Source organism: Nyctereutes procyonoides, unplaced genomic scaffold (genome assembly GCF_905146905.1).
Source record: "Nyctereutes procyonoides isolate TBG_1078 unplaced genomic scaffold, NYPRO_anot_genome, whole genome shotgun sequence".
NCBI classification, from domain to species: Eukaryota; Metazoa; Chordata; class Mammalia; order Carnivora; family Canidae; genus Nyctereutes; species Nyctereutes procyonoides.
In genome coordinates this window covers 39,788,899-39,815,907 of record NW_026575146.1, presented here as the reverse complement: position 1 = coordinate 39,815,907, position 27,009 = coordinate 39,788,899, and the positions used below count along the sequence as shown (strand labels likewise).

Here is a 27,009-nt window from a genome sequence, read left to right as displayed (position 1 = left end):
AGAAAAAAAAAAAGCAAAGAAAATACTTATGAGGGGAGCCACGAAGTGGTCTTGCAGAAGGAGGATCTGGATTTGCAAACACCAGCTCTCCATCACACATACCTCACAGGGTGAAATGCGCGCAGGTTAGATGAGGGTGACAGGAGCAGTTAGGTGTTCTGAGTTTCCTGAGAGTGCCTGCTCAGGCTTCCTCATGGGACGTGCTTTCTCTTTGACCCTGAACTTTACTCCAACAGCCTGGCAAAGTCACAAACCACCTCCAGGAAGGTTCTTCCCCTGAATCTAACATTCAAGTTCTGGAATCAGTTTCTTCCACACACCCAGCCCCAACCTCCCACATCATCCTAATAACCAGTCCTTACACCACACACCTTGCATTATAACTACTGCACCGTACCCCCTTCACACTTTAACATCTCTGAAAAGCAGGACATATGGTACAGTTAGTGGGGGCTTCACAGTTGGTGTTGGCCAAGTGACTTTAAAGACTTTTCTCATGGCCCGTGCTTGTGAAAAATTGGATGGGGCTGTTGATGTTGTTTAGCTTGATGATGCTGTTGAACAGCTGTTGTTCATTCCCCTAAATAATATGCATTATGGTAGCACAGATTGAGTTCAGTTACTGTTTGAGAACACCTGGGACCTGGGTGGCTCAGTGGTTAATCGTCTGCCTTCAGCTCAGGTCATGATCTTGGGGTCGTGGGATCAGGCCCCACATTGGGCTCTCTGCTCAGCAGAGGCCTGTTTCTCCCTCTGCCCCTCTCCTCACTCATGCACATGCCCTCTCTCAAATAAATAAATTTTTAAAGTTACTGTTTGTAGTGTTTTTCTCAGTCTGCTCTGTCCGGTATGGTAGCCACTAGCTACATGTGGCCATTGAGCACTTGGTATGTAACTAGTCAATTGAGATGTGCTGTGGTATGAAAAAAATCAAAATATCTCAATAAGGATTTGTATATTGGTTATATGCAAAAGTATGCTATTTCAGATACACTGGGTTAAATGAAATATGTTAAAATTATTTTTGCCTACTTCTTTTATTTGAATGTGGCTACTAGAAAATTTAAAATCATGTAACTGACTTGCGTCCTCCTCTTTTTGACAGCACTGGTTTATAAAATAACACTGATTCAGCGGTGATCACAGGCAGGCTCTGCATGGAGCAGAGTATATAGAATAAAAGCCAGTGCCTAAATAGTCTAAAGGAGCTCTTTTTCTTTAATAGAGAGTAGATACACAATAAAAAATATAATGGCAAAGCCAATTAGTATTTATTTATTTAAAAGATTTATTTATTCATTTTAGAGAGAGGGCAAGGGGCAGAGGGAGAAAGAATCTCAAGCTGACTCCCCGCTTGGGGCTCTATCCCAGGATGCTGAGCTCACGACCTGAGCCGACATCAAGAACTGGAAGCTTAGCTGACTGAACCACCCAGGGGTCTTGAAAGCATGTTCGCATTTTAAATGGAAAGAAGTGATCATGGAATTTCATGTGCCCAAAACCCAGTCTAGGAGATTGAATGCCAGGGACAGCCTGAAGCCGTCTGTACCACCCAGTGCCACCTCCTTCCCTCCCCACACCCAGAGATAACCACCCTCCTGAATTTTGTGTTTAGCATTCTCTTCCTTTTGTTCTTCTCCCTGCTGGTTTTCTTATGTATGTATGTCTCCCTACAGATTTCTCCTGCAGCTTGCTTCCCTCTTAAAAAAATAAAATTTTAACTACAGCAAAATTCAAATAAAATTTACCATCACAACGATTTCTAAGCATTGAGTTCAATCACGTAAGAATATTTCCACTATTGTCCAGAACTTCTTTATCTTGTGTGGTGGAAAATGATTTCCTTTTTAAAAAGAATGGCAACTATGAGTGAGAAAATGCTGTTGCCCAGTCCCACACAGGCGCAAGTGGAAAACAACCTGCAAGGACACCCAGGCCCTTGTCTGACCTCTGTGTCCCTGTGAGTTTCACAGGTCTCTTTGGGGGAGTCAGAGGTGGCACTGTGACTGTATCTTGGCTAACGTGGAGTTCACCCCTGTTGGGGCATCAGGTAGGACTACAGAGTGGGCTGGAGCGGGAAGCCAGCAAGGGTAGGGCATCACTTCAATTTTTGTGTTTTCTGCAGTTTGTTTACAATGGCCAACCTCCAAATTCCAGGAGTAGGTCAACACAGAACTTCCATTTGGGGTACAATAAATACCCACTGTTCATCTTTTCTCTCTGGCTTTTTATCTGGTTGTCTTTACCTTCTGCTTTTTGAGTCTCTCCCTCTACTTTATCTTCCAACCCTTCTGTTTTGTGACCATGCAAGCACTTGGGTTTGTAAGAGCTGCTTGTGTTCAGAGTGTTCTTTCCACGTCCTTCTTTCTTGCTAATTGATGCAACATTTCATGCCTCTGAAGACACCATGGTTGGTCTTTTTTTTTTTTAAGATTTATTTATTTGAGGGCAGCCCTGGTGGCTCATCGGTTTAGCGCCGCCTTCAGCGCAGAGCGTGATCCTGGAGTCCTGGGATCGAGTCCCATGTCAGGCTCCCTGCATGGGGCCTGCTTCTTCCTCTGCCTCTGTCTCTGCCTCTCTCTCTCATGAATGAGTAAATAAAATCTTTAAAAAAAATTTTGTTTGAGAAAGTATGAGCAGGGGGAGGGGCAGAGGGAGAAGCAGACTCTGCACTAAGCATGGAGCCTGATGAAGGACCGATCCCAGGACCCTGAGATCTTGACCTGAGCCAAAATCAAGAATCAGACTCCCAACTGACTGAGCCATGCAGGCGCCCCCTATAGTTGGTCTTTTGAAGCGGTCTTCTCTCAAGATAGTCTGTCTCTCCTGTTTTGGCCTCTAACTTCCATGATAGGGGTAGTCCTCAGATGTCTGGTGAGCTGTGGTTGTCTGCTCATGAATACGAATGGGGTGCAAAAAAGCTGGCAGGAAACTCTATGCACACTAATGGAGCTTGTAGGTTTTGGGTGGACCAGTTAGGGGAGATCTTGTGATGTGAGTTTTTTTTTTTTTTTTTTTAAAGATTTCATTTCTTCATGAGAGACAGAGAGGCAGAGACACAGGCAGAGGGAGAAGCAGGCTCCATGCAGGGAGCCCGATGTGGGGCTTGATCCTGGAACTCCAGGATCACACCCTGGGCCAAAGGCAGATGCTAAACCGCTGAGCCACCCAGGGATCCCTCTGATGTGAGCATCTTTAGGCCTTTCCTGGGCTGGTAAGATTCCCCATGCCCTGGTCTGGAGGGTGTTAAGTATCTCCCGGTGACAGGATAAATGCAGAGCAGGAGTGGGGCTGGGAATCCTTGTGTCCGGCGCTTACCATATGTTCGCAAAATCCCATGTTTTGTTCAGGTGACTGTTGGTTGTTTTCCAGTACAATACTAGTACTCTACTGGGCCTGGTTCTCCCAGTCTGCAGGCCCTGTGTTAGCCTTTCCTTGGAGAAATTCTTTAGGCTATAGGCAGAGGCAATGAAGAGGGGGAGGGCATCCAGGGGTCCACCTTCTCATACAGTGCTCAGTAACCATCTTTTTTTAAAAAATATTTTATTTATTTATTCATGAGAGACACACACAGAGAGAGAGGCAGAGAGACAGGCAGAGGGAGAAGCAGGCCCCATGCAGGGAGCCCAATGTGAGATTCGATCCTGGAACTCCAGGATCACGCCCTGGGCCAAAGGCAGGCGCTAAACTGCTGGGCCACCTAGAGATCCCCATCAGTAACCATCTTCTTGGTCCACCTTTCCCATGGCTCTTAGCTCCAGGAAGAGCCAATGTTGCTTGCAGTGGAGGCTTTTGAGAATTCGGGGGCATAATAGGGCCATCTAGTTTTCCATTTCCTCCAGTTTCCTGAACCATTAGTAACCCCTCCTCCATCTACCTTCCTAAATGTTACTGATGTTAGTATCTCCAGATTTCATCTTTGTGTGATGTCTTTTTAACACCCTTGTGTTATAGTTTTGCTCCAAAGTCGAGGCATGAAATTACTCAGAGGTTTCAATCTATCATCTTAACGTACATCAGTGATCTCCCTCTGACCTCAGTTCTTTATAGGGCAGGGTAGACATGCAGTGACCACAACTTGACTGTGTGCCATGTTCATGGTATCTGTCCAAATGGCATCATACTCAAAATGTAGCTCCCTGGGAGTGAGATGGTGTGTGAGTGGGCAGAGAGGTCCTTCTTCCTGGAGCAATAGCCCTCCTCCACTGCTCTCACTGCTCCTGCAGTAGAAGACCTGGATATCTTTTTCCATCTACAACTCACTCCTCCGTGAACTGCATGTTCAGTGACACAAAACAAAGCATCACTGTGGTTTTCTGCCTCATGTTTACACACAGCACATACATCAATAGCTGATGACCAGCTCATGTCTGCAACTGGAAATGCTTTTGTCATATTGTATATAATTAATAGTTGTACAGTAAGATCTTTGATAGGGTGCCTGGTGGGCTCAGGTGGAAGAGCATGAGACTCTTCATCTCAGGGTTGTGAGTTTCAGCCCCACATAAGGTGTGGAGATTACTTCTGTAAATAAACTAAAAAAATCTCTAAAGGGGCGGTTGATTAAGTGTCCGACTTTTGGTTGTGGCCCAGGTCACGATCTCGAGTTCTGTTGGGCTCCATGCTCAGAGTCGGCTTGAGATTCTCTCTCCCTCTACTTCTGCCCCCTACCCCCGGTTCATATACACACTGTAAAATAAATTTTTAAAATCTCTAAAAAATAAGATCTTTGATGACACTATTTGACCACTAGCTCATTTTATTTATCACAGAACAGAACATATGTAACTCTGTAGACAGGATTATAATGGTAATGTAACATGTGGCTATCTTTGCTTCATTAAGTTAAGGTTTTGAATAATAGCTTGGCCATTTTTGTCTTTACTGTGTTCAAGCCATGAATCATCTTGTCCCAGAAAGCAATTTTTTGTACTTCTTCCGGAAAAGTACCGTACCATCACCACCTTTTATTATTGAAGAACTCGAAAGCTTTGGTTTACCACCTGACCGGGTTTTCTTCTGGCAAAGACCTGAGCAAGTGGAAGGCCCAATCTAATTAAATTCAGTTTTTAGATATTCATTGTGGCACCCCCTTTTAAGTTTCCAGGTAAGCTCTAGACCCACTGTGGGGCTTGAACTCATGACGCTGAGACCTAGAAGTATCTCCTATGAAGCTGTAATTTTCAGCTGCTTTGTGTAAAATCACACCGCAGATTTGTTTAATAAATCTTGACATTCTACATCATTCTGGACTCATAGTTACCTTGGGTATTCAAAAGATTTTTCTGATTTGTAGGATATATATATAAATATATATATACTGTTTCCATCACTATTTTATGCTTCAGTGAACACTTTGGGGCCAGTAATAAATACCTTTTTTAAAAAATGAAATGGAGTAAAATATAACCCAATAGCAATAATAAAGATTGCAAATTTGATACCCATAAGCCAGCCTATGGTGTGAAAAATTCATTAACCAGGATGTACCTTGTCAACTGAATGTTACTTAAGACAATCTGATTGGTGCTGTCCTTATGGAAAATGCTCAACATTTAAATATGGAATGGTAAAAAAAATATATGGAATGGTTGTGGAGAACAAAACAGGGTTTTGCTGAAGTCACTATAATCTTACATTTCCAATTGAAGATGTGTGACTACCACCGTGTCATTGCTTTTTCCTCTGACACCCAGATGCCTGTGGCCCCCTGGAGAGGTTATGGGTTTTCACGCTTTGGGAATGCTAGTCTAAGTGAAAAGAGGGCTCCTTGGGAAGTAGGTGAGAGCCCACAAGGACCTGAGGATTCATCCGGACTTTGTTAGCTCCTGCATGATTGCTCACCAAAATGCCTACTGGGCTTTCCTGGTTCCTTTCCCTGGATTCCTCAGCCTTGGACTCCATCTGCCCATGCGATCCACTTGTACAGCATAGTGGCTGGCACAGTGTAGGTGCTCAATTATTAGACCTTCTGCTAGGGTTGTCGGATAAATTGCATATAACACAATTGATTAAAGAACACAATGTGCTATTATTGATTGTTAACACAATCAGAATTGGAACTGTGGATCCATCAGATTGAGCACCTCAGAGAGAGAAAAGGTCTGTAGCCAAGAGCACACATCTCTTCAATGGCATTGTTTTCCACCTTGTTGAGTTGTACTGGTCTTACCTCCCCCGGCTGAACAGTGGCTAAGAGAATCATGGCCTTTATTGCTAGCCATGACCTCAGTACTCAGTATACATGTATGTAAAATAGGCCTGATAAGTATGATGTCAACTACCTAGAACTGCATGAGGATTCAGCACGCTAACTCCTGCAGTGTTTGCAAGGCAGCCTGGTTCTGGCCATGATGTATGTGTTCTCACAAGTGCTACGGGCTTAATCCTGCTACCACCACTAGCTGCTACTACTATGCTGATCCTCCTTCTCCCTGCTCCCCTCCTCCTGCAGGTCACCTCTGGGGGGGGGGGGAGACATCTTTGTGTTCTCCACAGCACAAGGCATCACGACAGCAAGGAAGGGCTCCATAAACACTTGCTAATGAAGCAGCTGGAGCCCTATGGTCTCATAAAAAGCAAGCATGAAACAAACCAGCAAGACAGATCTGAGTGGAAAGAGGGGCTTTCCTTGGAGGCCTCTCCAAACGCACCAGCCCCCATCCTTCCTGAGCCCGGTAGAAAGTGGTAATGAACATCTTGTGGTGATGTCAACAGTTCGGTTTGCCGTGTCACAGGCTCTCAGGGTGGGGGACGTGGGGTCAGCTCAGGGGCCTCAGGAGAGGACAGTGGAAGATGCCAGTATTTTTAGAAATGGGAATAAGTACCTGGTGTAGACTCCAGGGAAGATCTCTGCTTGACTCTGGTTTGCTTGGTGGCGGCAGCAGCACTTGACCTATAGGATGGAATCCCAAGAGGAAGGAGCCAGACTCCCAGAGATAGAAACCAAAGAGGGGTACTGTTCTGCTTAGCAACCTAAAAGAACAGATGTCCTTGGGGTTTCCCGTGGCCAATTCCAACTGTGCCCACCCATCTCCGTACCTTAAACCTTTTCTGCCCCACTTCCTTTGATACGAAAGTCAAGCTGTGTGGCTGCATACAGTGGGCTTACTTCCCCACCTCTTCTCCAGGAACTGGCTAATATACTGAACAGGATCCTAGGCCAGTCCAGAAGCACCAGCTGAGTCACCAGGCTTCGCTCTGCCTGCTGCCCACACCATGGTGTGCTTGTGGGTGCCCCATCACCTGAAATGTAAGGTAACATGTATGGAAGGGAAAGAGTAGGAAGACACCCGAGGTGGGAAGCAGCTGCAGTAGGACTTGAGATGGACTGAACAGTGTGATTCCATCCGAAGGAACAGCCGTGCACCGACACTGTTCTCTGTAGATGGTCCCAGGGAAGGACACCTGCTCAGGGCATTGGTTGGATGGACAATGGCCTTGAGGACCGACAGGACTGCTTGGGTAAGGGGGACGAAGTAATACTTGACAGCTTTGGATGGAAGCCAGTTTGAAGAGTTCATTTATTCCCACCCTTCAGTTTGGGCCCGAGACAGCTTGTCTACACAGGCTGGGTCTGGAAACCGGGAGAGGAAGCTCTCCACTACTTTTTGGTCTCCCGCTTTCAGACTGTCCCCTCTACCAAGGCTGTACACTCTCTGGGCTGAGGGCAGGTGGGAACAGTGGGGAAGGCAGGCTGCTGATGAGAGACCCTGAGGGAAGATGGGGTGGTTTCCTGTGACCTTCTTGGTCAGTTTCCCAACCCTGATTTGTAGACAGGAACCCAGGCACCACTTCAACTCTCCAGCCCCTCCTCTCTCTCCACAGCCCACCTCACCCCTCCTCTCCTGGCAGCACCCAGGCTGGCTTCATTTCTCCTCTTCTCTTCTCTCATTATGCCCTAGCAGTGGGTCAGTGGCAGCACCTACCACTTGCTTTATGCTTATGGAGCCATCTCGTTCATGAACCTGTGGGTCTGGGGGCACAGCTGGGTCTCCTTAATCTGGCAACCCCTAGGCCAGCCTGGCATCTGACAATGCTAATGCTTCATAACTATGCATTGTGACATATGGACCTCCCCAAGGTCACATACACAGCTGTGTGACACAAAGGGTCAGGGGATTATCTTCCTACATGAGGGTAATGGGTGGAAGGTGGATGGACATTTTAAAAGGTGAACATTAGATAGCTGAATTGCCAAGTTTTTCCTTTTATAGATATGGACAGGACGCAGAAGAGAAATTGAGGCAGTTACTAGGAGCCAGACTGCATTCTACACCTGCCCACATGGGCTGGCCCGCAGTGGCATGGGGCTGATGGGAAAGAAAATGAGGAGGAAGAGATCTGCTGTAGCACCAAGTGATGTCATTAGACTTTGTTAACTGACAAGAGTGAGGGTCATGCTATATCTTTAACTTCATTTTACCTGATGTTTCTCCCCAGGGTCCTCATGAAGAATTTCATCTGGGTCAGTTGAGTACAATCTTTTGATGCCTTTTTCCCCTTCTGATTCTTAAAACTACCCTCCATTGTTCATAAATAACCATCAGCAGTCACATCATCAAAGGACAATTTCATAGCTGAAAAACTGAGGACTCCATCAGTGTGGGTTAAAGAGCAACAGTAGTCATTGTTTAGGCCTCGTCTCCTGCTGATGCAGATTAAAAATGTGTCCCCTAATGAGACACAGGACAAATGCTATATGGACTGCAGGGCTATGAGGTGCCTGGAATGACAAGTCCAGAGACAGAGTAGGACAGTGGTTACCAGGGCCTGGCAGTGGGGAGGAAGGAATTTAGTGGGTACAGAGTTTCGGTTTGGGAAGATGAAAAAGCTTTAGAGATGGATGGTGACGGTTGTGCAGCAACGTGAAGATACTTTAGGCCACTGAACTGCACCCTTAGAAGTGGTTTAAATGGTAAATTCGGTTATGTGCGATTTACAGGACATATTTCCTGAGGAAGGCAAGACCCTGTGCCACCTTATGTGGCTGCTCAGAGAAAAGAAGGGCCATGTAAGACTTCTCCTCCTTGAGATGTCAAACTTGGGTCTCTTCAAGAAGACTCTGGGCTCAGCGTGCAGAACCCCAGGCCTCCCAGACCTTTGGCATCAGGTCTGCATTATTAACAAGATACCCAGATTTATTTAAGATTTGAAGTGTGAGGACTGCTTCAAGACCTGAACTCCATGGAGAACAAACATACCAAGTTTAAGTAATTTCTACACCCAATGTGGGGCTTGAACTCACGACCCTCTGATCAAGAGTTGCATGGTCTTCTGAGCCAGCCATGTGCCCCTACACATGTACTTTATAGTGAACAGTAGGTATTACTCATTCACGGAAGTAAATCCATGATGCAATCCATGGCCTATCAAAGATATAGGGGAGTTTTACGTTGGGGGCTACCGCTGGTACAGAGCCCCTGCCTTGGGGAAGGTTTTGTTCTATGCCATTAATGAGCACTAGCCTTTATTAAATGTTTTGGTGGGCAGCGAGGGAGACACGTGACATCACATATCTCACTGTGACTTAGCCTTTGACTTGGGCTCTGCATTGCAGAAGGAGATGGGAGGTCGGCCCTCAGCCTGGCTCTCTGCCTGAGGCCTGGTGTGGCTCCTCCCCCCAGCCCAAGGTGGAGGTTCAGCTACTTCTCCTCTAAGACACATCTGTCTACGTGGGATTTTTTTTTGGGGGGGGGGGTTTAAAGGGTGGGAAGAGCACACCCAGACAGGGGGAACAGCAGGCTCCTCACTGAGCAGGGAGCCAGATGCAGGTTTTGATCCTAGGACCCTGAGATCATGACCTGAGTTGAAGGCAGACCCTTAACTGAGCAAGCCACTCAGGCGCCCTGACATGGGTATTCTCTTAACAGCCAATCAGCTACAAAGAGAATACAATTTCTCTATATGATTATATATGTAGTTCTTTTCGAACAAGTTGTTGTGGTCACATAAGAAATAAGTAAATCTTACCCAGATTTTAATTCCCTAATTGTATGTAAACGCTCCTTTCCCTAAACTCTTGCTTTGACTGATAATCACGGGTGAAAAGACTAATACTACAACATACTGAGAGTCACCTCCAAGGTGGATGCTAATTTATACGCAGTAAGCTCATCAAATTTCCCCAAATTCTGAGACTGTTCTACAGAAGGGGCAATAGGCTCAGAGAAAGTCCCTAACTGGTGCCAGGTCAAGGCTTCAAAACAAAAGAGCCCATGACTCACATCCAGGTCCATCTGCCTCCAGACCTTATAGCTTTGCACACTAGCATCTCACCAACTGCTGAACTGAACCCCCGCATCAGGCCAGTTACGTTTGTATTCACCCTCGAGTTGATGCGGTCTCAGGGCCCCATGTCACATCTGCACCAAGGCACAAACTGGACACCTATAAAGAGCTCTGCAGGCTACAAGGGTCTCACAGCTGTTCAATGACATGGGAATGACCATACAGCCTAACATCACAGACTCGCATTTCCTGGTCTCTCAGGCATCAAAACGAGACAAGAAAGGCTGTTTCTTAAAGGTATTTCCTGATGAATGAAACCTAGGAAGGACTGGAAATCTTAGGGATGTCTGATCTTGCAGAGATTTTCCCAACCCCCTCCCTACTTTCCTCTTTCCCAAAGAGAAAATCATTCTTGTGGGGCAGAGGCAGAGGAACAGGGAGACACTAGAACAGCACTGCAGCCTCTGTCTCTTGAAATCCTTCCTGGTATATTTTAGCTTCTAAGCACACTCTTCTAACTAAAATACCATCACCTCTGTCTCTGTGTGAAGCTCCCACCAAAGCAGCTGATGTGGGGCACTTATCAAGTGACCTCTCATAGGACACCTGGGGTTTGAAGTAGAGCTTGGCTGAAATGAGAGAGAATAGGACATGGCTGGTGGAGAGTCTTTTTGTCAAAAATAATTACAACATGCCTTGTGTTGAATGAATACCAAAGAAATGATAAAACTCCTGTCTTCAAAAATCATTCAATATTGTGCAAGAGACAAAAAACAAAACAAAACAAAATCCAATCAAATGTTGTTAGCCAGGGGCCACAATACCATGGCCCCGCTGAGGTCGGTCTGTTCAATGGACTGTTGCCAACGGCACCTCCAAAGTCTCACATGTCCCCCCTCAGGCCCAACTTGGGGTTCTGCAGTTCTTCCTCCTGCCCCCCACTCCCACCAGCTTTCCCACAGGCAGCCAGCCTGATACGTCTGAATGTAGATGTTTTGCTGGTACCCTGGTAAAGACTGAGGGGCTCCCTGCACCTGCAGCAGCCAGTGAAAGCCTCAAGTTCTGTCCTTTGCCCCTTCTATCCTTCACATTCTTCCTGCTTAACTTGAGTGCTTAGCTTCCTGCATGTTCTCAATCCTCTTTAGTTTTATCCATTCTCTTCCCTCTTCCCGAAGTCTCTTATGGCTTTTAAAACTTGGTCTAGGTGCCATAACCTGTAAGTAACTTCTTAGAAAGTGCCTCCATCTTGGTTCTTATAACATGTGGCAAGGCCCAACTGCTAGGAGCACAGGCTGGTGTCAGATGGTGTGGGCTGTCACTCTGACCTGGCCGCTTTCTGTGTTACTTAGGTCACTATTTTATTCATGTTGTCCTTTAACTTCTCACCTATGAAATGAAAGCAGTCATACTTCACCGGATTATTGTGAAGACTGTATTAGAACAGTTCCTGGCATATAGCAAGTATGCAATAAAGTTTACCTATTACAACACTTACAGTGTTCTCTTCATTGGCATCTCATTTGTCAATTCTAAGATCTCTCAGGTTGGGTAGTGTCTCCGGTCACCTGTGAAACCTCAGGGCTAGTGGATAGCAGGTACTTGCAAATATACCGAGGTGAACTGTTAAGAACCTTTTTGAATATGAACATAAAGGTTGGAGGACAGATTTGGAAACAGCATTTCAGGTAGGAAGAATGCCACGAGAATGTAAAGAAGGGATCTGGGTGAAACATGGAAGAAGCAAAGCTGAAGACTGAAGAAGGAAGGGAATGCTGAGGTCTCTGGGGCCAAGAGTGATCCAAAATGGTTCTGCCAAAGAGCTGCATGGTGAACGAAGCAGCAAAAAGACTAGACTCAGCAGAATCTGGCAGAGAAAATTCTGTTAGTGACAAGACTGGTGAGAGAAAGATAGCCACCATTCATTAGTAACTTGAATAGCTACTATTCCCAAACCGTTCTTCCTTATAAAGAAAAGGCAATTTTATGATCACAAAGAGGCCACATTATTTTTTATTCACAACTCAATCTCTACATACATACAGTATTGCACAATTTAGAAGTGTATTGACAATTATATTAACAATACGAACTTAGGAGCATTTACATATAGCAACTGCTCTAGGTTTTGGTGCATTTTGTGCTAGGTACTTCAGTAAATATGATGAACATAAATATGACAGCTACTTCACTTCAGGAGAATCAGTTAGCTTTCAAAAAAGCTTATGTGTCACTTCATAGAATGCTTATTATGCCAAACCCAGGAAAAATCAATAACTAAATGACAGAAAAAAATGCTGTCAAAGAGAGATTGTTGATAAAAATGTTAAGAATTTCAGTCATTGAACTTGAAATCCAGAAGGTATACATGTACTGGGAATTTTAAGAAAAGATCCTCACGTTCTGCTTCAAAATCACTACTATATTCAAAACGAGTATTTCTGGGCTGCTACAAATGTCTTCTCTGTTAGTACAAACCACTGTTTTAAAGTTGTAAAGAAACAAGATGGTAATTCACATAATAAGTGAGTTTTAAAAGAAGATTTTTCTCACTCAAAATAAACTAAATATGATCTTCATCAAATTACAAAGAAATCTTATCAAAATGCCAACCAGATAAAGAAGCCAGACCACACACTAACCTCCACCGACCACCTCTGACTGCAGAGCTAGTGTCCCCTAATGGAAGGGGAGATGAGAGTAGTCCCAACTTTGCTGCTACACCTAGACCACAATATGAAGGTGGACAAAAGTCCTTCAGCTTCCTTGGGTGTTGCTTCCCCAGGTATAGAATTGAGGGGGTGCGCTGGATGGCTTTTAAGACACCTTTCAACCAAAAGGATCTAAGCCAGCTTGAGATTCCACCTTTGAGGGGACATTTTGGGCGGCAAAAGAAATGGATTAAAAACAGCGGGTGAAGTATTTCTTACCTTTTGATGCCATCGCTCAGAACTGTTCTGCACTGCAGTTCAAGGAAATCTTTGTTCGATACTTTCATCTACAGGCTGGTGCTGCTAAAGGGTAAAGCAAATGAGGCATCTGACAATGAAATTTTGAACAAAGATGTAGAAATGCCATGCCAAGGCTGGGTAGAAAACCCGTGCACTTCCATGTCACGCCAGCAGCCAGGATCCTCTGCCTCTGAATTTTACAGGAAAACACATTCACGCCATTCAACAGCAAGCTATGGAGTGCACATGTATTAAAAATATGTTTCCTGAAATCCTTCCAGGAAGGCAGCTTTCATGAAACTGGTTCTAATAGAAAGGATGCAAGACAATTAAGTGCAGGGTAGGATTTTTTTTTTTTCTTTACAGATCAGGAAATGACCCAAAGAGAGCAATGGATTCTCATTTTCTGCCCACTAAAATGAATACAAATACCGCTTCTTCTGGAATCTAACACACTGGCTTCACTTTCAAAATGCATCATTTTATTTTCCTCATAAGGCAGTCATACATTATAAACTTTAAGCACGTGACAGTCACATGATTTCTTCAGTAAGCCCAAGGACTTCCATGAGTTTTCCTGGAGCTTACAGCCAGAGTAGTCAAATATTAAAGCTTTCTCCACAGCCACACGTTCCTTTGATGTTTGGGTTATTGAAAACAAACTCACTGGATAATTTATCTTCAACATAGTCCATTTCTGTTCCTAAAAGTGTTAGCTGTGCTTTCTTTTCGATGAACACTCTGACTCCTTGGGGAGAAGAAAACATGTGTCACATAAAGCCTGCAGGTCTATGGAACCTGCTGATTCAAAGTACAAGTGAACTTTTTAAATAGTAACCACTGGCAAAAGTCAAACAGGAAGCTTCTGAATCTGTCTCATTATTTCCTTTAAGAGATCAGTGCTCAGTTTTCCTGTCTGTCCCTTCTTTTCCACCAAATAATCTATATCAAACACAGTATTAGGCTAGACAGTTGTATAGAAGCAAATTCCATGACAATTCTATGCAAAACTAGAATTTGCTTTTCACTATACTTCACTCATTTTCAAATTTGCAACATGACAGAAATGTGTATGTTCTCAGTAAGATTTCTGTAAAGACAGAGTCAATAAATGCATGAAAAGCCTGTAATGACAGCCATATGCATGACACACTGGCAAGCCTAGAGACACACAAGAACTGTGATATACTGGGCTGGTGTCAGAAGGCCAATCAGTGCAACATGGCTGTTTTGTTCTGCTTATGGGCCAGAAAACTGGCAATAATGTAACTCCCTAGAATTATACAGGCAGAGGTTAGTAAATTCACAAATATAATCAGCTTAAGAAAGCTTTCTTCCTTATAAAGAAACTAGGTAATTACTCAAATATAAACTATACAGGATTATTAGCTTGTATTCTGAAAAGTGAAAAATTTACTATTTAAGGTATTTCATGTAAGTGATTTAAAAAACAACATATTAACAAAAATGTCATTATTGGTTACTAACTTCAGTTTAATGAAATGAATGGTAAGAACATAAAAGCTAGCTAACAGCACAGCTCTGATACAGAGCCACCACCATAAAACCTGTGCACACCTGAAGTTCCCCCCGAGGCTGCGGTATTATTTTGTTTTAAATAGGTTTTAATAGATTGTAGGGCAGGGGTTGGGGGCAAGATATTATTAAAGCACTGACATTTTTATTTTTATTTATTTTTTGACATTTTTAATAAAAATTAAAAATACAGATTGCTCAAAAAAGCATGAGATGACATTACTTATTTGGTATAGATGTCAAATGCTGCTTCACACAAAAATGGATGGTCAGTCCGAAGTTCTAGCGTTTTAAAACCTTTCTGCACACAATGAGAATCTTTTGTAATTAAAATCAGCAAACAAATAGTAAGAGCACAGCCTCTGCAGTGAACTTGATTATGTTCAACTTTTCACTAGGGCACCGAACTAGCTGAGTGACCTTAGTCAAGTTATTTTGTCTCTCTATGCCTTGGTCTTTAAAACTGCAAATCAGGGGGACAATATGGTACAGTTCCCACTTAGCTGCTGTGTATAAATCACTTAATATATGAAAGTCCATCAAACCATCCTACCTCACAGCAAGCACTATATATGCTTAAAACTCACCATCTTGAACAACTTCTTCATCAGAATCTCCTTTTGTCTTTGTATATTCTAGAGTATAAGAAAGGCCATTACAACCCCTGGTTCGGACACCAACTTTGAGACCTACCTGAAAAAGCAGTGTAAATATAAACTTAGTTTTAACGTAGTATGTATTAAACATTCACAAAAACCCTGGCTATTTGACATTATTTGTTTCTTCATAAGCTTAAAGACAGATATTAGATTTCTAGCTATAAAATGTTCCCTTAGGAAGTATAAGTGAAAGGGGTTCAACAAGTATTTTAAAATTTTAACTATTTAAAAACATCCTTGTGACACTAGTAGGGATCCTAAAAGAATAAAAACAACTACATGCAAAGAAAAAAAAACCCAAAACAAAAGAGGGGGAAAAATGCCAAAAAACCAAAGTCACTACCAACCACCTTTTTTTTTTTTTTAAACTTTCCTTCCTAAGTGATCATTCAGTATTGGTTAACATTCCACTGCCATTCTTATCCTGCACTTCTAAAATTACCGTCCTGCCCTGAAATTATCATTAAAATTGCCGATACATCATTAACAATTACTGTAACTAAGTTTGGTCACTAAACTATATATACCATTCATCCAATGAACATTTGTTATTTATTTGCAGAATATGGCTTTAGGCTGGCTCTTCAAGTTTAATAATAGGTACAGTACATTTTGACTACTAGTAGGTCACAGCAACGGACATCAAAATAAGAAAAAATGTTGGACATAATTCCACCAAAACACCTAATCTGTACAAGGTTCCATGGTATGAGCCCTCTATATAATGTACAACCTGTAATTTCCCAGAAATCCTCAATGTAAAATTTAAATGGTTAGACTATGATTATACTAGAAAAAGCCACAAGCTTTGTGGCATTTTCTGAAAACCTATCTATAAGTTGTTCTTCTATAAGCTGTTCTCATAAAACCATCCATGTTGTTTTGAGTTCTCTGAGGAACAAATGATAAAATAGTATTAAACGGGAAAGAGATTTACTGGGGAAACATTTTGAATTATGAAAGGGAAAAGTAGGCAGAGTTTGACACCTGTGAAGGAGAGAGAGAAGGAAAAGAGGATTGGGTAGGAAGAGTCTCAGACAGCAGTATAGTCTGAAGAAAGTACTGGGTGGGCCAATGTCCTCCACCACACTCACTCACTGACTGGGAACAGCCTGGGAGAAGTAAGTGTAGCCTCAGCAGGAACACAGGGGTGGATTCCATGGAGCAGCAGCTGGGGTTTTCAGTCAACTCTCCTTCTCCAGGAGGAGATCTGAGTGATGCATATCCATCACTGCTACATCATCTTTTGGAAGTCTTTTTTTTTTTTTTTTTGTTAATGTTTGATGGATATAAAGACCAAAACTGTTTTCAGGCCACCAAATTTTACCTATATAGATATTTGATTTGACAGCTGTCATGAAACATGTTATGAAGTTAATAGTATGTGGCTTAAAAATCAATACGGTGTCCTTTCATTCCCAATCCCCATATTGGGCAGGTTCTGGGCCTCTGGGTCTACTTTTTTCTTTGGTAACAGGATTAATATCATCTGGAAATTTTGTCAGTGGGTCTTTCTCTAAATTAGAATCTTCTGGTGCATCAAAACAACCTTCTGGTAACTTTAGCCTCATAAGAAACTGTTTGACAGGTTTGGATTTTTCTCCTTGAGAACTCATTTTCCTCAGAGAATGACACAGAAGGGGTGATCTTGCTGCTCTCCATTTGGTGGCCGGGACGCCGCCAAGTAACCGAGCCAGTCTTGATACAGTCATGGTGCTAACTCCCACAGGGTCCTCTCACAGAAAACATCTTATATGTTTCTTTCCTTTTTAATTCCAGTCCTTGTCGTACGTACACATAATCTAAACACAGGTTTTATTATAGCAGGAATAAGCCTTATTCTCTGCTTTATTTTTGCCACTTAAGACATGATCTTTCCATGTGATGAGCTATCACAATTATCATTTGCATATAATGACTTAGCAGTCCACTATACCAATGTGTATCTACTACTTAACCCTTGCTAATAGCCATTTAGGCTGGGAATAACATTTTTGTTTTAAATTTTTTTATTTTATTTTATTTATTTATGATAGGCACACAGTGAGAGAGAGAGAGAAGCAGAGACACAGGCAGAGGGAGAAGCAGGCTCTATGCACTGGGAGCCTGATGTGGGATTCGATCCCGGGTCTCCAGGATCGCGCCCTGGGCCAAAGGCAGGCGCTAAACCGCTGCGCCACCCAGGGATCCCCTGGGAATAACATTTTTAACGGAAGAAGGGTTTTTTGTTTAAAGTTAGTTCTGCCCAATGTGGGTGCTTGAACTCACAACCCAGAGATCAAGAGTTATATGCTCTGCCTATTGACCCAGCCAGGCTCCCCTTAAAGGAAGAGTTTTAATTCTAAATGTGAATAATCATTATTATTATTTTTTTTAAGGAAAAAGAAAAGTATCCAATGGCAGAAATGACTACTTAACAAATTCTCACTTCCTCAAAAACATCTGTGCTCCACTTCATTGCATGAGATGTTCTCAGGAAGTTTCCCTATGGCTAGGTTCACTGAGGTCCATAGGCTGTCACCTGGTAATCATACTGCCTCTACACAGGGCCTTATCTTAATGCAGAACTGTGCAAACATTCTCGAGTACCAGAAATCAAAAGACTGCAACCAACACAGATGTAAGAAGTTTAAAAAATGACCAAACTTCACTTTTAAAATACCAATGTCTACTTTAATGTGATTTTCTAACAATATCTACTGAACTTCTACTCTTGGATTCTATCTGCTTTTTTGAAGTATACTACAGTAAAAGTATTAGCCCCCAATCATAAAAAGTACGATTTCACCAAGCAGATTCTGATTCTCTTTAAAGCAGGAATGTGTACTTGCTTCAGGAAAGCAATCCTGGAGTGGAAAGGCATTTGGTGAGAGCATGAGTTAGAATGCTAAGTAGCCTGGGAATTTTGATGAGCTGAAGTATTCTCACAGTAGTCTCTTCTGTCCTGAACAAGAAGACAGAACTGCGGTTTTATTCATTCTCAGAGAAAGCTGAGAATATGTGTCACATATTCGGCACGATCAAGAATAAACTGTTTAGCTGAAATTCTAGAGCACATGTCTTAAGTATTGACTTGACTTAGCTTTTATCTTTGTAAACAAGAAGACCCAAGAAAGCAGGAAGTCCAACTATTAGGAATGAAAACAGATACTTATCCAATTTGGAAAACACAGCTTTAGTAGCTGGGGTTTGGGAAAGGGACTGCTTATGCCATCAATGACACCCTAATGAAGTGTTTGCTTCATCCTTTTCATGTCTTTGTCATCCCTCAAATCTACACAGCTAAACCAGTGTTTCACTGGATCTCAGTGTTTCACTTGGTCAATACATATATACTCTTTTCATTAGTTTATCCAAACAGAGTTGGCATATTGATACATTTTAGCATTTAGTAATTCTTAGGAGAAATGTGCCAGAACTACATTACATTGTAGTGTAGGTTGTACAACAGAACCTAGAAGCCACTCCTTAGTCTAATTACTAAATATTAGGAGTTTAGTACTGGATATAATTTACAATATTCCACAGGCAAGTAATGATGCACTAAGGTGAAGGCGATACACACACCCTTATTTAACAATTCTGTGTCTAGGAGGCCAGCCTACATAGTGCACTAGACCAGGCCTAAGGCTTAGTCCTCTAAAACAAAGGGCCTGGCACACTACAGACACTAAATATTTGCTGAATGAGATTTGTGGCAGCATTGGATGTAAACAACCCCAAAGACCTTTAATATGGGGGACTGGCTACATAAATAAAACCTGTTCAGTAAAATACACGAATATATGCAGCCATAAAAAAGAAGGTGGGTCTTTCTGTAATAATATGGAAAGAACTTGAAGCTATACGGTTAGGGGCAAAAAACAAAGCATAACCACAGCATGTATGGAATGCTCTTCTCTAAGTAGGAAAAAAGATACACATACAAACATAACACTCATGGTCTAGTAGGCCAGTAGTTCCCCTCAGGGAATTATGATTGGTTGTAAAAACTAAGGAGTGGGTTGGTGCACCAGAATCTAGTGCGCACAGAGGCCAGAGATACAACTAAACATTCTGCAATCCACCTCCAACAAAGAATTAGCAGCCCAAAACATCAACAGTGCAGAGGCTGAGAAACCCTGGTGTAGGCAGATAAAAATGTACAGATGGTCTCAGGAAGGACACTTAAGAGGTGGCCCCTTAGAAGAATGAAAGATAATCAAGAGCTTGTGGTCACAAAATGACATCTTTTTCACTGAATATCCTGTTATATTTTATTTGGATTTCGAAAATCATGAGTGTATTTTACTTTTTAAGTAAAAATCTGGGGATCCCTGGGTGGCTCAGTGGTTTAGTTCCTGACATTGGCTCAGGGCATGATCCTGGAGTCCCGGGATTGAGTCCTGCATCAGGCTCCCTGCATGGAGCCTGCTTCTCCCTCTGCCTGTGTCTCTGCCTCTCTCTCTCTCTCTCTCTCATGAATAAATAAATAAATACAATCTTTAAAAATAAATAAATAAATAAATATCTCTAACCAATGAAAACACATTGTTTATCAGATAAATTCACTGTGAAAATACACCTTCAATTTTTTATTGAATATTCATCTGATTAGTATTACTTACGTGTTCAGGCTTATCTTTAAGTAGCTGTTTTATCTTGTTTACTGCTGAAGGGGTCTGAAAAAAGAACAAGTTATTAAGTTTTTAGCTACGAAACTTGCTTTCTTTAAAGCCTTATAGGTCCCTCATCTTTTTAGGACTATTAAAGTCTATCTTTAGCAAGTTCATGTGACAAATATATTCCATTCTTGCCTGAGCATCTTGGAGCTTTTATACACAAACATATGAACTCTCCTCAAATCAAAGTATTCTATTTTCATTTTTAAAATACTTTCTAGCAACATTTGAATCTTGTTCCCCCTAGTCAAGGTCAGCTCCCTGCCTTAAGTTCTCTGGTGCTCTCTACTTGCATCACACATGTAATTTTTCTAGGCAGCATCTATTTTATGCCCCTCCTGCATGCTCAGCAACAAGCACAATCCCTGACATACAGAAGGCGCTCAACAGCCAATGAATCAATTAAGTAATCACTGGGGAAGCCAATCTTCAGGTATTTCTTTGGAATATTAACTCTTTCGTGTGTGTGTGTGTGTGTGTGTGTGTGTGTTTTGTTTACCCCAAGTCTATTTCAAATCCATCAAAATGCATAGAGGAAACAACATACCAGTATCAACCCAGAGGGTGCCTCTTGTATCAGTCCCATCACATGTTCACACAGATATTAAATGTGGCTTAAAACATCATCTCAGGGATGAACAGAACTGAGCTAGTCAACTACAGAAACAAGAAGGGAAGCATTTTTTTAGGAGCAATGCTGTTTAATAATCTGGTCCATTTGTCCTCAAAATGGGGAAAATGCCACAACAGATTATATGTGTATGGGTCAGCATCACTGACCCCACTTTCTTAAAAAGGGCAATTTTCCAACATCTATCGAATTTCTTCCCTTGGATCCTATCTGCTTTTTCATGGTGCTGTTGTGAACAAAGTCTGTTTCAGGGCATTCCCGTCCTACTTCCTAGCCATGTCCAAGCCTGTTGCTTGGCTTAAATCAGAGAACAGACTCTCCTCCTCAGGATTCTTGTGAGGATTAAATCAATGAGTTCATGAAGTACATCTAGAACAGTGCCAGGCACAAAGAGCTCATTATAAACCAGCTACTTCACAATGATGACAGTATATTAGTGAAGAGATCAGGTCCTTCCTACTTTGTTTTCAGCTTCTTAGCCGGTACTGCTGTGCAGTTCTCCAGTTTTTGTACTGGTATTGTATTAGTTTGTGAAATCCCAGAGACTGGATATCATGACCTATGGCTTGGAAGTAACTGTAGCCCAAACCCAAGCCTATGCTGAGGGAGCAGAGAATGGCCCCAAAGTGTGCTCCTCTGGCCTGTCCAGTGGGCGCTTGGCCAGATGAGGATGTTGAAGAAGAATCTGGAGCCAATTTGAAAGGCCATGAAACCAATTTAGAAGATTGAAACTAGAATTTTTTAAAAACATAAACCAGAAGGGAAAACAATGCATTACATTTAATAAAGATGTTCAGTGAAATTCTGACTTCAATTATTTATATACAGTAGGTGTGCACATATATATTTTGTATCCATGTTTAAAAAAAAAAAAAAGGTTAAAATTATCATCACCAGTAGGTGGTTAAAGCCCTTTTCCCACCATTCTACCAGAACAGGAGCCAACCAGTGTGACAATAGTGGACAACAGGGAACAGTATGCTGCGGGAGGAAGAAGGAAACAGAGAAGAACAGAATTATGGTGTTTTTTTTTTTTTTCTTTTGAGATCACAGCATGTCAACCTCAAATACTTACAGAAATATTTCTGACAAAAAAAAGGGGGTTAAAAATATTCATTTACCCTCTAAACGACTGTAGTAAAAACTAGCTTCTGTTATTTTCATGGTCCTATTTCCCCACAATGAGTACCAAAGAAATTAATCTAATTACTGTCAAAGAGCAAAGGATTTCCCAGAAGTTAAAAAAAAAAAAAAAAAAAAGGCACAGCCATGGGAAAATATTTATTCCAAGTACAACTTGTCATGTAATGCTGGGGAGTCAAAGGTGAGAAGGGTTCATTGCTGCATGACCAAAACAAGGCAGACAGGGTGTACACACTACTCTCTGTCAATAGCCCAATATGTTTTTATCTGATTATTCAGTTACCTTACCTAATTTGATTTTACAAGATAATGTATTTTCCTCTTTTCTCAACTCTTAGTAGGAAACACTTACACAGTGTAAACAAAAACAATTCAATTCCAAAGTGGCTGACTTCAACCTGTGTGCTTCGGAATGGTCATGATAGGAACAAGAATGAGTCTTTCTTAATATTCCTGTGTCAGGCCAAAACCAAACATACTCCATTGAGAGAAGTATTATTAATAATGGAAACCTAGTTGAGCAGTTACTTAAGGGGAAAGATATGGATCTTACAACTTTCCAAGTGAGGAATTTGATTTTCAGAACAAGTCAGAAATGACTAAAAGGGAACACACGGCACTTAAAAAAAAGTTAGCTACACAAAGTACTTTCTGTATCTCAGGACCAGGCAGAAGCTGAGGACCCTACCGGGTTCTATATCTGTTTGCATACTCTGGCAACTTTGAAGTACACTCAATCTGGCAAAGAGTCCTGAGAACATTACAACTAAACATGCTGCAGGCCTGGTAGCCTTCCAATTTCCGTGTACTCCCCCCAAACAACTAGGACACCTATACTTTTCTAAGAAATTTATGTGTAACTAATGATTTATTCACCTGAGATTTGGCCAATTAAGTTAAAACTTAAGATTCCTGAAACTCAGTGAAAATGTAATGATGGTTTTTAATCTACACATAAGTATATCACAGAACAAGACCAAAGGCCCTTAAAAACAGCAAAGGATTTAGTCTTTTTACAGTAGAAACTTTTCATCCTCAACTCTATATTCTTAAGTAACTCCCAAGACAATTTTAATAGTTTGCTGTTCAAGAAAACAAAATTAAAATCAGAGTAACTGCATAATTATGTATACTAAGCAAGTGTCAACAACTACAATCAATCTTCATGATAAATGTGGCATTTTAATGATTAAAAGATAGTAGATAGCCAATGAACAAAGTACAGTATATATTAACTCATTTTTTACCAGCAATGGACAGCATTATGGTGTTTTCCCTTTTGTCTTTTCCTATTACTCTGTGTATGCTTTGTAGCCTATGTTTTAAACAGTTTAACATGTTTTTCACATAATACATAGTAATAAACATATATTAACCATTTACTGAGTACCTCCCAGGTTGCTTAATGGTTTATAGGCATCATCTTATTCTTACAATTCTGTGATTTAGGTATTAAAGATTACATAATTGGCACAGGATAGTTATGAAGAATGAAGAGTTATGACTCCTTAACTTTAAAAAAAGAGCATTATTTACAGTGATTACGTAATAGTTCACCAAGTGGATGTACTCACCAACTGGATCTACTCTATTTAACCTCTCTCATTGTTACACATTTAGGGTATTTCCAATTGTTTCCTAAAGAATACCCCTAAATTGCCTAAATATACAAATTCCTGCTAGGTCATTGTTCCTAAGGACTTCTGATACTTATCCTTCAATGAATTAATAGCTCCTTATTGGGGCTCAAATAACGTATTATTTCCTAGTCCTCCTCAACCAGGTGCCACTAGAAAGTTAAGTCCTAAGTCATCCACTACACATAATGAATTAGCTTCTCTCTGTGCATGAAGAATGATGCTATGGACCATCATTCTCTTTGTGCTTTATGCACAGCTGTAGGTATGTCCCTAATCCTAAATTACAGTTGCACTAATTCTAATTTGTAGAATGATGGAAATAAAAGCCTCTGCCAGCAGGGCAGTGTTAAATCTTCAGACTCTTTCAACATATTTTACTCTGGCTCCTACAAATTCAAGGTCACTTGTCAATTCCTGGGTAGAGTAGGAACAGCATCGTCTTTGGAGGTTCTCTGCAGGTGTCCAAAGGAACTCACTTTGATGTGTTGAGGTAGTCTTAAAACAATCAAGGAACCATCTCTGGTTGCATAAAAGTGTTAAGGGCAGCCTGTCACCAGACTAAGCCTTCTGTTCTAGCAAACCATCAGTCCTCTCCTCTCCTGGATTAACATCAGTTAATGTGGATACGTGGGGGTTGACACAGCATGGGAACCATGTTTTCATTTCATCCAATTCCTTTTCCTAGCCTGTAGACGACCTGTGGTAGGCTCCACAGGTACAGGACTGATGAATTTTCACCATGTCAAATTCCTGATGCGAAGTTTATATATCTGGATAACACCGATCTCTTCCTACCCATTTTATTGAATCCTCTCTGGTTTCATTTGCCTTCATCTGTATTCACTCATTAGCCCTTTGATCACCTCCCTGCTTTTGCACTCAACAGAACATGCTGGGACTTAAGAGGTTTGCAAAAACACTCAAAAACCAAGAAGAGACAGCAATTCATGCATGCCAAAGTGTCCTAAGACTAGGGAACATACGCTAGAATTAAAATGACTGCAAGCCTGCTTGCAGGCCATTGGCGAAAAGCAGCAAGGACTTGCGTTTTTCTTGGCACCAGCTAAGACTACAGGGAAAGGAACTTCTAAAGTTAGCCAGTTAAACAGGCTATATTCAGACAATGGACTTTGGCAAGTTAATCAGAAAGGCAACACGGAGCACTTGTGAACTAAGAATTGACAGGATAAAGAACTGACACAATCCTGCTAGCAGAACTAGCAGGGTAACAATCATGAAGCAGGAGCAAGCGTAGAGAGTGCAGGTCTGAGAATAGACGAGCTGTGTTATTATCCCTAGTGATTCTAGGGGTGGCAAAGGCCTGGCCCACATCCCTGTCCCTGGAGAGTGGGAACTCTGTAACTCATTTATTTCTTGCCCTGAAACACAGCAGGTCTTAAATGTCAGCTGAATGACGAGGAATGGAGAGGAAGGGAATGACTCAGTGATTTTGAACAAGAAGGTAACATGCTGGGATTCCTGGGTGGCGCAGCAGTGTGGCGCCTGCCTTTGGCCCAGGGCGCGATCCTGGAGATCCAGGATCGAATCCCATGTCGGGCTCCCGGTGCATGGAGCCTGCTTCTCCCTCTGCCTGTGTCTCTGCCTCTCTCTCTCTCTCTCTGTGTAACTATCATAAATAAATAAAAATTAAAAAAAAAAGAAGGTAACATGCTAAATGTTGGACAAAGGCAGAAAAAGTATCTCTGCACCTCCTCTTCCTGGCTCTACCATCACCAGTGGTAGAATTCTTTTCAGTTCCGAACATTCTTTTTTTTTTTTTTTAACTGAGACCGCAAGACACAAAGTATGATTCGTGCCCTTTAGTTCTTGTGATTTCAAGACCTTGGAGAATTCCAAGATCTGATGTTATATTCCAGACTTGAAAGCAGGCTCGGTGGCACATAAAATAGTAATTCAGAATAACGAGGATAACCTCTGCACAGGCTGAGAACACCGACCCATTATAAAAACGAATTCTCCCACCCACCTGATTACCACTTCCCTCTATTTTGCTACAACTAATTTTCTGACAACGGCTTTCTCACAGCACTGATCCGTGATTCACTGTACTCTCCCACTCTCTGGGTGCTCAATACTTGCACAAAGGCTTCTCCTTAACCAAGAATGTTGAGCTGATCATAAGCTTCCCCATGAAATCCCAACTCTTTCAAGATGGCAAAAACAAGCAGCATCTCCTGCCTAAGAGATGCTGAGTTTTCTTGGGGTGAAATGTTTTGAGATTAGATAAAGGTGATGGCCGCGCAGCACTGTGAATGTACTTAAATGCCACGGAATGGGACGTTTTGAGGTGGTCAATTTCACGTTACGTGAAGCTTTCCTCGTGTTAAAGCGAGAAAAACAACTGCACGGCGCACCGGGGATCCCGTCTGCGGTGCGGACTCGGGCCCTCCCCGTGTGCCCGACCTTTCACCTAGAGAACGTCCCAGGCTCACTCGGCGTAGAGATTTTTATCCTTCTCGGCCCTTTGTGAGAGCCGACCACGGCCGAGGCCCGCCGGAGGGGCAGCGGGGGTTTCAAAAAGCCTCCCCTCCCCGACCCCAGGAAGGAAGCCTTTGTGCGCCACAGCCTTGATCTCCGTGAGGGGTGGGCTCTGAGGAAGCTGCGCTCTCTCTCCCGTCGCACCCCGAGGGAGGGGCCCGGCCCCCAACCCCGGCGCCCCAGGGTTCGCGGCGGCCGCCTCGCCGGCCGGGGACTCACGCACACGCGGCGCCCCCACCCCACCCCACGCACGCGGCGGCGCGCGGCCTGTTGGGAAACGTAGTTCCCCGGGCGCCCGGCTCCCGCGGAGCGGCCCCGCCCGGGCTTGTTTATCTCTGCAAGCCGGGGAGAGGAGAGCAGGGCGGCGAGGCGGCGGCCGCGGAGCGGGCCGGGCGCCCTGCCGCCGTGACCTCCTCGCGGGGGCCGAGGTGAACCAATGTCACCCGTCCGGCCGCGCGCCCCGGCCACTCACCAGGGTGAGGGCGGCCCGGGTGGGCTGCAGCTTCCTCTTGCTCACAGCCCGGACAGTGGCCCGGACTAACGAAGCCGACATCTTCGCTGTCCCGGCGCCCGGGTACCTCGGACCGGAGCTCGGCCACCTCAGCCTCTCTCCATGGACACGGCGGCCGCATTGACGCCACAGGCTCCGGCGCACGGCGCCGCAAGTCCCGCCCCGCGCGGGCCCGCCCCGCCGCCGCCATTGGGCGGGCCGCGTGAGTGACAGGCGGAGGGCGGGGCGCGGCCCTGGGCCGCGGGCACTGGGCACGTGACTGTGGGGGCCGCACGGGCCGGGGGGCGGGGAGTGGGGGGGCGACGGGCAAGGTAGTCTCCGCCGGGTGGGCCTCCGCGCGGCGGGGGGAGTGGGCTTTGGGCTCGTGGAGGCCTGCCCCTGGGCAAGGTGCGGCGTCACTGCTGAAGGACGCCGAGCGCCAGAGCTGTGCTCTCCGAGGCCTAGGGACGCACGTTTGTCTTCCGAGCACGGAATCACGGCGGAGTCGGGAAGCCGGCGGCCCAGCCACCGCCTCCCCCAGCGCCGTACTGCAGGGGCTATTGGAGGATGGT

At 43.3% G+C, this 27,009-nt stretch overlaps 3 protein-coding genes across 3 annotated transcripts in view; all 3 read right to left on the bottom strand.

Annotated features, from left to right (window-relative positions):
• Window positions 1–13,494, bottom strand: part of CUNH9orf153 (chromosome unknown C9orf153 homolog) — a 43,523-nt gene extending 30,029 nt beyond the window's left edge. The window contains exon 1 of the mRNA XM_055309979.1: window positions 6,828–13,494. The gene's annotated coding sequence lies outside the window, so the exon portion shown is untranslated. The remainder of the gene's footprint in view (window positions 1–6,827) is intronic.
• A 144-nt stretch (window positions 13,495–13,638) lies between these two features.
• On the bottom strand, window positions 13,639–26,602 carry ISCA1 (iron-sulfur cluster assembly 1). Its single transcript, XM_055309980.1, has 4 exons — window positions 26,420–26,602; window positions 19,981–20,034; window positions 15,302–15,407; window positions 13,639–13,926 (listed from the first exon to the last, which is right to left on the bottom strand). The coding sequence occupies exons 1-4, from the start codon at window positions 26,498–26,500 to the stop codon at window positions 13,778–13,780; spliced, it is 390 nt and encodes a 129-aa protein (XP_055165955.1). The 5' UTR covers window positions 26,501–26,602; the 3' UTR covers window positions 13,639–13,777.
• On the bottom strand, window positions 15,417–19,973 carry LOC129499922 (succinate dehydrogenase assembly factor 4, mitochondrial-like). The gene has a single exon (XM_055309981.1). It carries the CDS (start codon window positions 17,083–17,085, stop codon window positions 16,786–16,788), a length of 300 nt encoding a protein of 99 aa, XP_055165956.1. The 5' UTR covers window positions 17,086–19,973; the 3' UTR covers window positions 15,417–16,785.
• Window positions 26,603–27,009: the final 407 nt, after the last annotated feature.